Raw genomic sequence first — 14,423 nt, 5'->3', positions numbered from 1 at the left:
GATAAATGAAATAGAAAAGAGAGAAATAACAGAATCAATAAAACCAAAATTGATTCTATTAAATGAGCAATGCAGTCGACAAATAATTAGGTAGACAGACCAAGGTACAAAGAGGGAAGATTCAAATTACTATAATCAGGAATAAAATAGGGTACCTTATTACTGACTCTACAGAAAAGTATCGTAAGAGAAAATATGAACAATTGTATGCCAACAGTTTAGATAACCTGGATAAAATGGACATATTCCTAAATAGACACAAACTTTGAAACCAGATCAGGAAGAAATAGGAAATCTGAACATACCTCTAAAGATTAGAGATTGATTAGAGTTTTAGTTTGCCAGTCTGCTATGACAAAAAGCACACAATGAGTTGGCTTAACAAGAGGCATTTATTGGCCCATGGCATGGAAGATTGGGAGCCCAAAATCAAGGCATCTGTATGGCTTTCTCCTCCAAAGCAAGGTTTGCTCCCCGAAGTCTGTGGTGTTCTGCCGCTGGCTCGCTGCAGTCCTCGGCGTTCTTGGCTTGCAGCTCTGCCTCCTGTCGACATAGTCTCTTTCTCTTTATGTCTGCTTCTCCATTTCTGAGGACTCGGGCTTCTAGCTCCTCCCTCAGGCCTTCTCTGACTCCTGGCTTTCATAAGACCTCCAGAAATAGGATAATTGGGGCCACACCTTAAATGGAAATAACACGTCAAAGAGCCTTATTTACAATGGGTTCACACCCACAGAAATTCAGACTAGGAGTAAGAACATGCCTTTCATTGAGTCACACAATACAACCTGCTGCAATTAATAATCAATGTACACGGTGTGCACAAAGTGAAACGCAAGCCCTTGTGACTTCACAGTTGAATTCTATCCAACATTTAGAGAAAAATTAACACCAATCCTTCACAAATTCTTCAAAAAATAAGAGAGGAGTTCCCAACTCACTCTCTGAGCCCAGTGCTGTCTTGATGCCAAACCCTGATAAATACATCACAAGAAAATACAACCACAGACCAATATCCCTTAGGAATACAAACATGTAACTTCTCAACAAAATACCAGCAAACTGATTCCAGCAACATATAAAAAGGATTACACGCTATGACCAATTGTTCCAAGGAATGCAAGGTTGGTTCAACATATGAAAATCAATGCAATATACCATATTAACAGAATAAAGGAAAAGAGCCATATAATCATATCCATAGATGAAGAAGAAAAAAAGCATTTAACAAGTGCTCAACAATCTAGGAATTGAAGGGAAGTTCCTCAACCTGATTAAGAGCATCTACACAAAATCCATACCTAACATCACACTTACTGGTGAAAGACTGAATGTTTTCCCCCTACGATCAGGAACATGACAAGAATGTCTGCTCTTACCACTTATATTTGACATCATACTGAAGCTGTAGCCAGGAAAATTAAGCAAAAAAAAAAAAAAAAAGAAAGAAAAGAAATGAAAGACCTCCAAGTTAGGAAGAAGTGAAACTACCTCTATTTGTAGGTGGCATGATCTTGCATATAAAAAATCCTAAAGAGCCCACACACAAAAAATCGAGAACCAATAAATGAGTTCAGCAAAGCTGCTGGATATAATACAGTATTCAAAAATCAACTGTGGGGAGAAGGTGTAGCTCAAGTGTTTGAGCACCTGCTTCCCATGTATGAGATCCTGGGTTCAATCCCTGGTACCTCCTAAAAACAAAACAAATAAAAGCCAACTCTCATTGAGGAGCAGATATAGCTCAGTGGTTGAGCACCTGCTTCACATGTACAAGATCCTGGGTTCAATCCCTGGTACCTCCTAAAAAAAACTTTTAAAAAACAACTAAAACTGGGTTTCTATACACTTTCAGTGAACTATCCAAAAATGAAATTAAGAAATTAATTCCATTTAAAATAGTATGAAAAATGATAAAATACTGAGAAATACATTTAACAAAAAGGTGTCAAATTTTATACTCTGAAAACTATAAAAAGCACTGTTGAAAGAAATTAAAGAAAACCTAAGTAAATGGAAAAACATCCCATGTTCATATAATAAAAGACCTGATATTATTAAAATGGCAATACCCTGCAAATTGATCTGATTCAATGCATTCCCTATCAAAATCTCAGCTACTTTTTTCTTGCAGAAATAGACAAGCTGAGCCTGAAATTCGTAGAGAAATGCAAAGGACCCAGAAGAGCCAAATCATTCTTGAGAAAGGACAAAATTGGAGGACTCACATTTCCCGATTTCAAAATTTACTACAAAGCTACAATAATCATATAGCGGAGTATTGACTTAAGGAAAAGCCTATAGATCAAGGGAATGGAATCTAAAGTCCAAACATAAACCCATAAATCTATGAACAATTGATTTTTGAAATGTCAAGACCATTCAACGTGGAAGGAATGATCTCTTCAACAAATGGTGCTCAAACAACTGGATGTCCACATTTAAAAGAATGAAGTAAACCTTTGAATTTAATACAATCAAAGGGCATCTCACCCAGAAGAGCAGACCAATTTACAAACATAATCAATATCTCTTTTTGAAATTCATAAATAGTATCAAACTGCCACAATCTGTCCATCCAAAAATTTGTTTATGAATATTCGGAACAGCATTACTTATAATAATCAAAAAATGGAAACACAGACTGTTCACAATGAATGGATAAACAAAATGCAGTATATTCATGCCAGTGGAATATTGGCAATAATGAAGGAATGAAGCACTGATATATGCTATCACGGGTGAACCTTGAAAATCTTACAGTAAGTGAAAGAAGCTATTCACAAAAGGCCGCACATTTTCTAATTCCGTGTATATGGAATGTCCAGAATAGTCAAATCCATAGAGACAGGAAGTAGCTGAGGGGTTGCCCGAGGCAGGAGTGAGGTGGGGATGGGGAATGGCTGCTAATGCATGGGGGGTTTCTTTGAGTGAGATGAAAATGTCCTGGAATTAGACAGTGACAATGTCTGCACAACTCGGTGAATATACTAAAAATCTTGGAATAGTACACTTAAAAAGGGTGACTTTTATGGTATGTAAATTTAAATCTTGATAACATTATTATTTAAACAAAAGATGAAAAAAGAGGAGCCAAAACCTGAGCTGACCAGGAGCTCAGCTCTGGGTGCCTTGGATAGAGGAGTCCTGGGTTTAGGGCTGGAGATGTAACTTGGGAGTCATTAGCATTTAGATGGATTGTTAAATCCTGGACTGGATGAGATCTCCAAGGAGTGAGCGCGGGTAGAAGAGAGGAAAGCCTGGGAGACAGCCCCGGCACTGCGACCAGCTGGGGTTTCACTGTTTATGGCGCCCAGTGTGTCCCTCCTACAGGGAGCTCAGAGTCTACCCCATTGCAATGATGAGGATACTGCATATAAAATTAGGTGTCCAGATCCCCGGCAGTCCTACAGCCAGGACCCAAACTCCGTTCAGTCCTCCAAGCAAACTCGATTAAAATGGTAAGATTTATGAAACTTAGGTTTTTTATTTATTTTGAAAATCAAATTCATCCAAAGGCCTGAGCCAAAGCCACAGAGCTAGAGACTTCACATTTTTAATGAGCTTTCTTCCCCCTCAAAACTTGCTGCCTTAGGTAATCGTAATTCTATTTTATTTTCCTAGTGCCTTTCCATTTTCCTCCCATCTAAACTCGTGATTACGAGATTAGCATCTTGCCTGTGATGAATCAGGCATATTGAATCACTTCCCAAAGTGTATGTAAAATATATTGAAATCCCATCTTGGAAATGTGTGTAAGTTATTTCAGAATATATTATTCCTATCAAATGAAAACTAATCAACTAAGAACCAAACAGCTAAATTCCTAGCATGCCTGATCAGATCGTCGTCTTTCTTGCAATTGACTTTTCAGCCTGAGTAGTTTGCTCCTCTAAATCATGGGAACACATAAAACATTTCAGGCATCTGTTGGTTTCTGGAATTCTCTAAAGGAGAGTAAAGTGACAAATTCAGATTTCCTCATCACTTGCTTTTTCTGTGACTTTAAAGTGGCACACCACACCCACAAAAAAAGGTGCTTTGTGTCCAAGGGAACTAGAATGAAAAGCAAGTTCTTTTTTGAAGGGGAGATAGCATGTACTTTTGCAACAAATAAACCCACATTTTCCATGAGTTAGAACAAAAGGACTTTACTTCTATTGACTAACAAACCAAAGTGAGTGCCCCTGGTGGGTGGGCACCTTGCCTCTCGTTCAAGGTCGGGGCTCTCTCCATCTCGGGGCCCCACCCTCTCCTACATTCTCACAGGCTCTGCATCCAGGTGCAATGGGAACCAGTGGAGAAGGCACACCTGCTTCTGAAAGCTCCCGCCGGAAATGAAACCTACTATTTCCTCTCACATTCTGTTCCGAGTCCATGGCCACCCTGGATGGAAGGATAACTGGGAAACATCCTCGGTTTGGCAGCCACTTCCCAGAAATCACGCTACATGATGGATGGGGAAGCATGGAGTTGGGTGGACAGATGCTTTGGAGACACATTTCATTTAAACTCTGAATCTACCATTTATAAGTGAGGTGACTTTGGGTAAATTATTCAGTCCTTCTGAACTAAGTTAGTCCTTTTGGACATCAATTTATTCTTTTGCCAAATGCGAGAAAGGTCTACTTATAAGGTAGTTGTGCTAATCAAAGATAATGTTTGAACCATGCTCAACCTCGAATGGTTTTACCAGGTAAGACTCTTGATTCTATATTGTTTCCTACAGCTGCTGTAACAAAGCCCCACAAACTAGGGGGCTTAAGCAACAGAAGTTTAGTGTCTCACAGCTCTGGAGGCCAGAAGTCCAAAATCAAGTGCCAGCAGGACCGCGCTGCATCTGAAGCCCGTAGCTGAGGCTCCTTCCTTGCCTCCTCCAGCCTTTGGTGTTGGCCGCATCCTTGGGCATGGATGTGTCGCTCCAACCCCTGACTCTGTCTTCAAATGGCCATCTCGCCTGTGGATTTGTACCAAATCCCTGTCCTCTTAGAAGGACACCGGTCATGTTGGATTAGGGCCAATGATGAGGCTAACCCAGTCTGACCTCATCTTAACTAATTATTATCTGCCAAGACCCTGTTTCCAAATAGGTCATATTCACCAGACTGGGGATTAGGACTTAAATGTATCTTTTGGGGGATACAATCCAACCTAAAATGGATCCCAAGAAACAAACATCTAACTCATACTGCTGAAGCCAAAATTGGGAGGACCGATTGGCTATTGAAACCAGATCATGGGCCTCAGGGCAGGCGGATCCAGGGTCTGTCGTCAGCCTGGGCCGCCGGTTTCTCCTCCTCGGTGCGCACGGGCTACCTCGTCAACCGCTGCAGAAAGGTGTTCTCCAAATGGCGGGGCACACGGAGGCCACAGCCCTGAACTCACGCCCGCGCTGGCCAGGAAAACCCAGGAAATGACAGCGATTGACAGGCTCGGGTTGCACATCCATCCCCCACCGTTGGGGAGGCAGATCTCTTAGCAGAGACGCAACGGATCATTCAGCGATGCTTAATTTGCTGTAGCTATTTTCCTTTGGGTGTTTAATGCCAACTTGTCAACCTAAACATCACTGTGAAGAGGTCCCTGACAGCAGCCTGGATGAATTGCTGTTTCCAGTCTCCAGAATTAGCTACTTCCTCCTCTCCCTCATCAAAACGCTCTCTCAGTAACCTTATGTCATGAAGCAAGAAGAAATCAAGAGATAAGCGGGTCCGGCTGAGAGGCGAGCGGCGGGTAGGAGCTGTGTGTGCTACCTCTCCGTCAAGAAGGAGCATCTTCACACAAATATTCCAGGAGCGTGGGCAAGCGGCCCTTTCCGTGGGGTCGTCTCACTTTGATCACGGCCACCTCCCCACGCCAGGCTCTCAGGATGCACTGCTGCCCCGTTCCCTGCCATGACCTAAAAACCCAGATAAGAAGACACACTGGAACTCTCACAGTGACTTTATAACTGCAGGGGAGAACAAAGGGAAAATAAACACAGAGCGGAAACACAGCCAAGAGCCTGGCTTGTGACAGAAAGCCTTCAGATCGCCTCACAGCTCATTTCCTTCCCAGAGACGCAAAGGAAGGGAAGGAAGGCCCACTGAGCACATCCCGCTTCCACCCTCGGTTTTCCCGGCTTGCTCTGTGGGGCGGCAGCGGCCTGTGCTTGACTTTCGAGCTTTCTAACGGTGGGGGAGGTTTTTTTTAGCCTCGCTGGGACTCTATGGATAAGGCCTACCTCACAAAGTTGGCTTAAGAGCTAGTGAAATAATGTGTGGGGGGCCTTACAGGCGTAGCCCGCCTGACATTCGTGATGGCAGCGGATTCCCCTGCTTTGGGCCTCGCCCCCGTGGACGCAGCCGTCCCTTCAGCCTTTACCAGATGTGGCGGCACCTCAGGGCAGTGCAAAAGCAGCACCAGTCCTAATAAATGATTAACGATAATATTATTATTAAACTGGTGTGGGACCATTACCATGTCTAGCCACTGTTCTAAACTCTTTACTTTTTGTTAATGTTTTTATTCCCTAAAACATCTCTGTGAGGTAGGTATGACTCATATTATCCTCATTTTACAGATGAAGGAACCTGAGGGAAAGGTAGTTGAGTACTTTACTCAGGGCCACCCAGTCATTAGGAGGCAGAGCTGGGATGCAAATCTGGGTAGCTTGGCTGTAGGCCAAAGGGAGGGGAGCTTGGCCTGTGGCCCTCAGGGAGCCTGGCCTCTAACCCTCAGAGAGCTTGGCCTGTGGCCCTCAGGGAGCTTGGCCTGGCCCTCAGGGAGCTTGGCCTGTGGCCCTCAGGGAGCTTGGCCTCTAACCCTCAGGGAGCTTGGCCTGGCCCTCAGAGAACTTGGCCTGTGGCCCTCAGGGAGCTTGGCCTGTGGCCCTCAGGTAGCTTGGCCTCTAACCCTCAGAGAGCTTGGCCTGTGGCTCTCAGGGAACTTGGCCTGTGGCCCTCAGGGAGCTTCGCCTGTGGCCCTCAGGGAGCTTGGCCTCTAACCCTCAGGGAGCTTGGCCTGTGGCCCTCTGGGAGCTTGACCTGTGGCCCTCAGGGAGCTTCGCCTGTGGCCCTCAGGGATGCCCGGCAGATCCTTGGCTTCCTTGGGCACATAATTCACTCGACCCCCATCTGCTGGGTCAGTCTGTGGGGGAAGGAAAGCCCAGCCCAAGAACGGCTCGGCACAGCATCTCCTCTCCTCAGACAGCCTCAGGAATGGCAGAGGGCCCAGAACACCACAGAGGATGAGCCCCTCTTCCTGTTTTCTCTCGTTGGTGCGTTGGGGGTGGGACAGGGTTTAAACTTTGGTCACGCTTCGCCAGAACCCAAGACAAGACAGGGTTGAAAACCCAGCCAAGCAGACGGTCGGCACTTCTGCTGATGCCTTGCCCGCTTCCTCGTCAGATCTGGGACCTGGAGACCTACAGCTGCTTGTTCACCGCCCCCTCCAAAGCCAGCGGCATCAAGGGGGACCGAGCGGCCTGCCTCTACCTCCCCCGCCCTCGGGCCCTGTGCGTGGCCTCCGACGCCGTCGCGCTCCTGCGCCTGCGATTAAGGTACAGCGTTGTCCTCTGGGCTCCAGGGCAGCTCTCCAGAGGGTACTGCAGAGCCCGCTCCGACTGCTTGCCACCTTCTAATTCGTGGACCGCGGTTGGGATTGCCCTGTGGGCTCCCTGCCTGCAGGGCGCGTCCCAGGCTTGCGGCACAGGTTGGCTGAACTCTCTCTAATATTTCCAGTTTGTTCCTCCAGCACCACCTTCCTATCCCTTGACATCTATTCCGCCCGCCGGCCCTACCCTACTGCAAATGGCCCAAGATCCCGGGGAACGGCCATTCGGTCCGCAGGCACCCATGCCACTTGCGGAGGCCAAGCCGGGGCAGCCACGAAGGGCCCACCCGTCCCAGGGCCACAGTGCTGCTGTGGAACGCTATGTCCTTGCCACGGCAGCGCCCACATCTGACACCTCCTCCCCCCGTGGCTTCTGCTTCCCGGGACCCTGAGGCCCCACCCTGTCCCATCTCCCGGACTCCTTTGGGAACAAGTCCCCCTGGGTTTTCTTGGTTTCCTTGGCATATCTTGGTCAGGTCGCAGTACCATCACCTCCTCAGACAGGAAGAGGTCCCCCGGCGCTCCTCGCCCTGACCTTGAACGTCAGCTCCAGGTGCCCTTGAACGTCTGCCCGCCTAGGCTGACACATCCTACTAAGGAGCTTGAGTTCTGCCTCAAGGCAGTCACAAGCCATCCAGCCCGTCCTTGGGCTCTAAGTGACGAGGACACAGAGGCCTCGAGCAGGGAGTGAGCGGCCCGAGGTCTCACGGAACGAGGAGCAGAGCCGGGGCCAGCGCTTCTGCCTCAGGGTGCCCAGTCCCCTCCTTCTCCCCGCCACCCTGCTACTTCCCGCTGGCACAGCAAAACTCCCCGAGATTTCAAAGGGGATGGGGAGCCTGGATTTGTCAGCCAAAGGGGTGCTGATGCAAAATACCAGAACTCTGCTGGCTTTTGTAATGGGGCTGTATTTGGGGTAAAAGCGTACCCCCAAGGCATCAGCGGGGATGCTTTCTTACCCAAGTCAGCTGCGACTGACCCCGAGGTGTGCCACGTGGTGCACCGAGATGGTCGCCTGTCTCTGCAAGGTCTCTCGTCCCCTCCGGGTTCCTCTTCCTCCTGAGCTCCGTGGGCCCAGCCTCTTGAGGCCTCGTGCTTAAGGGACGCTGTGGTCCTCTCCTAGCGTAAGGCTCGTTCCTCTCCGTGCGTCTCCATCAGGCTCGGCCGTGCTGGGCTCTTCCCAATCCCAGCTGTAAGCTGTCAGGATCATGGCTCACCCGCCCCCAGCCTCAGCCGCTTGAGCCTTCTCCTTACCCTCTCGGGGCAGGACTGAGAACGGCAGAGCTCTCTCCTGCTGTGTGTGGGTTTCCACCAGGCCCAGCAATGGGGGGGACCCAAACTGAGTCACACCTTAGTGATGCGGTCGATTCAAAAGCCCTAAACCGTCAAGTCAAAGGCCCCGCAGCTGAATGTAATGGAATCAAAGGCTATCACACCCCAGGAAGAGATTAGTTTACGCACATAATCCTTCTCTTTTTTGGGGTCATAAAATAATCTCAAATGACACAGGGAAGTATTAAAAAAAAAAAAAATTAGACAATGGGAGGGTCTCCAGAGCCTGCCAAAGGGGTCCTTTCAGAGGGTCCTCAGCACACCTGTGGGGCCTGCAGAGCCAGCTCTGCCACTGGGGCCCAGTGACCTTGGGGTCAATCGTGGCCCTCTGTCAGCAGGTGGTGGGGAGACGCTCCTGCTCCCGAGAAGGGAAAGGCTCTCCACCTACTCGCACAGAGCAGACTAAGCAGTGCCTCTTTGGAGCCCCCACTCCGTGCCCTGCCCCACGCTGATCCACGCCTGCCCCTTGTGGCCTCGTCTGCACTTGTCCCCTCACAACTCCCAAGTCAGAAGTCCTCGGGAGCCAAGGAAGGATGCCCAAAGCTTTTAGGTTGAATATTGTAGTTCGAAGGTTTCAAATCCCATCCCTGTGATAAGGGCGCTTGAATTTCCTGAGCCCCAAATTATGTGGTTTCAAAACCATTTTTCCTTGACCATGCGTTGGAAGACTCCTAAACAGTTTTGTTGCACTTAGAGATTAAATCACGACAAGAATTAACTTTATGCAAAAGTGGTCAGATTTCACGTGGTCAGACTACACTGAGAAGTCCAGAGCATGGCTACTGCCCGTTTCTCTTTATCCCTTTCCAAATTCACTCGCTGGAGCCAGAGAAAAAGGCTTGCCTGCATCAGGGGAATCCCTGCAGGACCCGCCAAATTGTCATTAGCAATCAGGCTTGAAAGCTTGTGTTCCTCACCCGAGACACCGAAAAAACCAGCTGGAAAATGGAAACTTCAGTCAATCAAACCACTGTTTGTTCTACACAATAACATTGTGTAGAACAAATAACCTGTTTGATGGATTTGTTTGGACCAAAATCACTGAAATTCTGCTTCATGGCAAAAACAGTCTCCATGTAAGATGCCAAAAGTTAGGGGACTTGTTAGGAGATAATGTTGGGCAGACGCTGCCCGGTCACTGCAAAGCCACGGGGCCCCCGTCAGGCCAAGCCTCGTCAGCCTTGGTTCCTCCTCTGTGAACGGGGGAGTGTAGCACCTTCCTCCCAGCATATGGGAGAAGGAAATGAGGTGAAGTACTATGTGCAGCCCTGACACAGTGCCCAGTGCCTTCTCCTGGGCTCTGAGCTCTCATCCCCTCCCTGCTCCCTTCAACAGAGTACACTCCACCCTTCACGCCCCAAAGTCCAGGGACCATTCCCTGAGACCTCCTACGCGTCCTTCTGCCAAGTCCTACTCTTTCATGAAGAGGATTCCCCCCACACAGAGAATCATCCGGGCCCTGGGAGGGAGGCTCGAAGCCTCGGGGGTTGAGCTGTCCTACAGTCCCTACAGAGAGAGGATAAAGAGCAAGAAGGCAATGCAGTCGTGTTGGGAACCAACGTTCACTTACTAAGGGTTGACCAGATGCCAAATTTCTCCAGACATTTCATATTCTCACCCTCCACAAGATTTCTATCAAGGTTTCTATTTTACAGAAGGGGACACCAGGGCAAAGGGGTTGGGTTGCCTGGCCCCAGGCCCTCAGAGCAGGCCCTGTGCTGGCCACACCCTTGGTGCCGCGGTGCCCGCGGGGGTCCCACCTGCCTCGTCCCTGCCCTGAGCAAGAAGCCTGCCTTGGACACGAGGACTCAGGAGGGGATAGTTTGTGTTTGTTTGGAGGAAGATGTAAACTGAGAGAGGAGGAGATGCACCCCATGTCTCATGAAGTCTTGTCCTGGGCCCTGAAGAAGAGCTGTGTGATTTATGTTTCCCTATTCAGCCTCTACTGCTCTCTGCATGCCAATTATGCACTAAGCACATTATCTAGGTTTTTCTCATTTGATCCTGAAAACAACCAAGAAAGTCTACAGCTGCAAGCAGGAGAATTCCACCCACCAGCCATGTGGGATCTAAGCACCCTCTCAATTTAGAGGTGGAGTGGACATCGCCATCCCAGGGTCCTCAGGATGGAGGAATAGAGTATGGATTGGAGTGGACTTGCTGGTATTCTACTATAGAGTTGTTGTGACCCTAGCAATGGAAGAAATTACATCATTGATGTGGAGACAGTGGTCACCGGGCTTGCTGAAGGCAGGGAGAGGGAAAAAGAGATGTGATATTGGGGCATTTTTGGGACTTTGAGTCCTGAATGACATTGCAGGGTCAGATGCAGGACATTATATATCCTGCATAACCCACTGAATGGACTGGAAGAAAGTGTAAACTACAACATAAACTATAACCCGTGCTGTGTAGCAATGCTCCAAAATACACTCATCAAATGCAATGAAAGTACAACACTAATGAAAGAAGTCGTCGATGTGGGAGGAGTGGAGAATGTGGGGAGTGGGGTATATGGGAACCTCTTATATTTTTAATGTAACATTTTGTGTGGCTTATGTATCTTTATAAAGAAAGATTTTAAACATTTTTTTTAAAGTTAAAAAAAAAACACATGGCATTACCCCCATTTTACAAGTAAGAAAGTTAAGGTTTTGAGCAGCTGGATGGCTTACCTAAGGTCCCAGACCCATCATTTGAACCAAAAGCCCGTACCTTCACGCTTCTTTAGTAACGCCCGGACACCTCAACCCGGGTGTCTGCGTGATCCGTTGGTTCAGTGGTTGTCGTCTCTCTCTGTTTTTCATGAGCAAGATCTGCCCCTGAGCCTCGCCTGGTGGTTTCCCACAAGGAGCCCGTGGTGTGCTGCGGGTACAACCCAGCCTTCAGGCACGTGGTCAGCTGCTCAGAAGCATCTGTGAGTACTGAGGCTTACTTACCCTTCTTGGCAATGGGGCATTTGAGTGAGCAGAGTGTTCGGGGACCCAAGGAGAGAACGGGAGGCTCAAGTCTGGTCTCCCCATCAGCGGGCATAGTCTGGATGCCCTTCAGTGCCCCTCATGCCCTGTGAAAGGCAGGTGAAAGCTCACGTGTTCTCCCATAGCCCGTAGTGTGAGCTGCTCGAAAGGGCCACGCTGGTATTGTGAAGCGTATGACTTTGCGGTGATTCTCAGGTACGGTGTAGAACGATTGCTACCTCCAGGATCCACTTCCACCTGCCAAGTCCTTCATGAGAGGCACAGCGACCTCCCCTCAGGGCTCGTCCACTCAGGAAAGAGACACTGACGCACACACGTGCCCTGGCTCGTGCTCTCCTGTCCCTGAGCTAACGGGACGCTTCCCCCCATACACGCATGTGTGACATTCACGTGTTCTGAAATCCTCCCGAGTATCCGGTCTCCTAACATCACTCAGTCACCCTGTGAATCATTGACTGGCCCCGGGATTCCACGGCCACGCCCTCTTTCCTGCACCTTCCAGAGCCCGCACCCTCAGCCTTTCGGGGCGTCACCCCTCGGGCCCGGGCATGTCTTCATAACACCCATGCTCATTGCAGCTTCGGGACCAGAGGCACAGGATGTCTGCTCTGCGTGTGTTCTTGCCCAGGTTCCATTCCAGAGATTAAAAAGTGTGAAAAATAGACTCCCTGGCCTGTTGGTCCAAAGTGATTTACCATGGCCCAGTCTTGATACATCGCAAAGAAGTTGAGTTCCTGCCTATTTTCAGTTCCTTCTCTTAAGGAAGCACTTACCTTCTATACTTGTCAGAAGCCCCTGTGACGCCAAGGAAAGCCAGTCTTTTTACCTTCTCAGCGTCCTGCTGGCACCTGCCCCTGCGGCGCTGTCACCCGCTGCCCCTCATCTTTGCCCCTCAACTTTGCCGCTTCCTCCCCTTTCCCATACTTTAGCATTTCAAGGTTCAGCTGAGGTCCCAGCTCCTCCTTGACCTTTTTCTTCACTGCTATGCTCAGGCCGGCTCCCCCCTTCTACCCACCCCATATTTATACATTACCCCCCACGAATCATGGTGGAGGGCCAGGCCCTGCCTCGCCCTGCCCTGTTTCCTCATGCCTGGGCAGCAGCATGAGCGCAGGGACCGCTTTCCCCTCCTCTCCCTCTGGGGGCGTCGCAGCCCTGCTTGTGCTTCCAGGCACAGCTCTGCCCTCAGCTCCTCTGAGAAACGCTCCGGCTCCCTCCCACGTCCAGGCTCAATGAATGGTGCCGCGCTGGTGCCTGAGTGTCTAATTCTATGGCAACACGGTGGGCCTTTCAATGCCATTATTTTTGATATGCATATCTCCCCTGGTGGTAGGTGGTAAATAGACGTTGGGTTGAGAAACAAGCACACTCATAGTTATTACCGCATTAGGCACGTGCTGGTCTACACTCCCCCAGTACTTACTGAATTACACTATTGATTTGAGTCTGAGCTCACCTTGCAGATCTGTCGATGTGTGAAATCTTTGTAACATCGTCCTGCTCATGTCACATGTGAAAGGATCTAAACCACTTTGCATGCTTGATATTTGTGGGGGAGAGAATACAGCCCAAGATCTTCAGGAAACCTGAATTTATGAATGCAATGTTATCGCAGCTTTTCCATTGGTCCTATAACCCCCAGTCCCTGAGCCCTGGAAAACTCCAATCTCCTTCCTGTCTCTATGAATTTGCTTATTCTAGAGAGCTCATGTAAGTGGAACCATTCAATATTTTTCCTTTAGGGTTGGCTTCTATCACTTTGTATAATACTTTCAAGATTCATCCATGTTGTAGCACATGTCAGAACTTTGTCCATTTTTATGGCTCAACACTGTTCCGTTGTACGTATAGACCATGTTTTGCTTATCTAATCACCTGTTGATGGACACTTGGGTTGTTTCCACCTTTGACAATTGTGAATAATGCCGCTATGACCATTGGTGTACAAGGATTTGTTTGTGTCCCTGTTTTCAGGTCTTTGGGGTATATACCTAGAAGTGGAAAGGCTGGGCCATTTGGTAACTCTATGCTTGAATTTCTGATGAACCACCAAAATGGTTTCCACAGCAGCTGCACCATTTTACATTCATACCAACCATGCTTGAGGGTTCCTACCTTCTTATTCCTCTACCTTCTTGCCAGTACTTATTATTGTTATTTTAAAATAATAGCCACCCTAGTGGGTGTGAGGTGGAATCTCATTGTGGTTTTTTATATTTTAATTTTTATTTCTCTCTCTCCCCTCCCCCCCCACCCCACCCCATCCCGTTGTCTGCTCTCTGTGTCTATTCACTGTGTGTTCTTCTGTGACCACTTCTATCCTTATCAGTGGCACCAGGAATCTGTGTTTCTTTTTGTTGCGTCATTTTGTTGTGTCAGCTCTCCATGTGTGTGGCGCCATTCCTGGGCAGGCTGCACCTTCTTTCGCGCTGGGCAGCTCTCTTTATGGGGCGCACTCCTTGTGCCTGGGGCTCCCCTATGTGAGGGACACCCCTGTGCAGCAGGGCACTCCTTGAACACATCAGC

General features: G+C 48.5%; 1 protein-coding gene across 1 annotated transcript in view; it reads left to right on the top strand.

Annotated features, from left to right (window-relative positions):
• Nucleotides 1-14,423, top strand: part of LOC101420830 (cilia- and flagella-associated protein 337-like) — a 104,978-nt gene that overhangs the window by 64,680 nt on the left and 25,875 nt on the right. The window contains exons 10-11 of the mRNA XM_071208169.1: nucleotides 7,386-7,537; nucleotides 11,734-11,836. Coding sequence (XP_071064270.1) covers nucleotides 7,386-7,537; nucleotides 11,734-11,836 — 255 coding nt within the window. The remainder of the gene's footprint in view (nucleotides 1-7,385; nucleotides 7,538-11,733; nucleotides 11,837-14,423) is intronic.

The sequence above is a fragment of the Dasypus novemcinctus genome, chromosome 15, assembly GCF_030445035.2.
Source record: "Dasypus novemcinctus isolate mDasNov1 chromosome 15, mDasNov1.1.hap2, whole genome shotgun sequence".
Taxonomy (NCBI): Eukaryota; Metazoa; Chordata; class Mammalia; order Cingulata; family Dasypodidae; genus Dasypus; species Dasypus novemcinctus.
The sequence above is the reverse complement of the archived record's forward strand: the minus strand, read 5'-3'. Positions and strand labels throughout refer to the sequence as shown.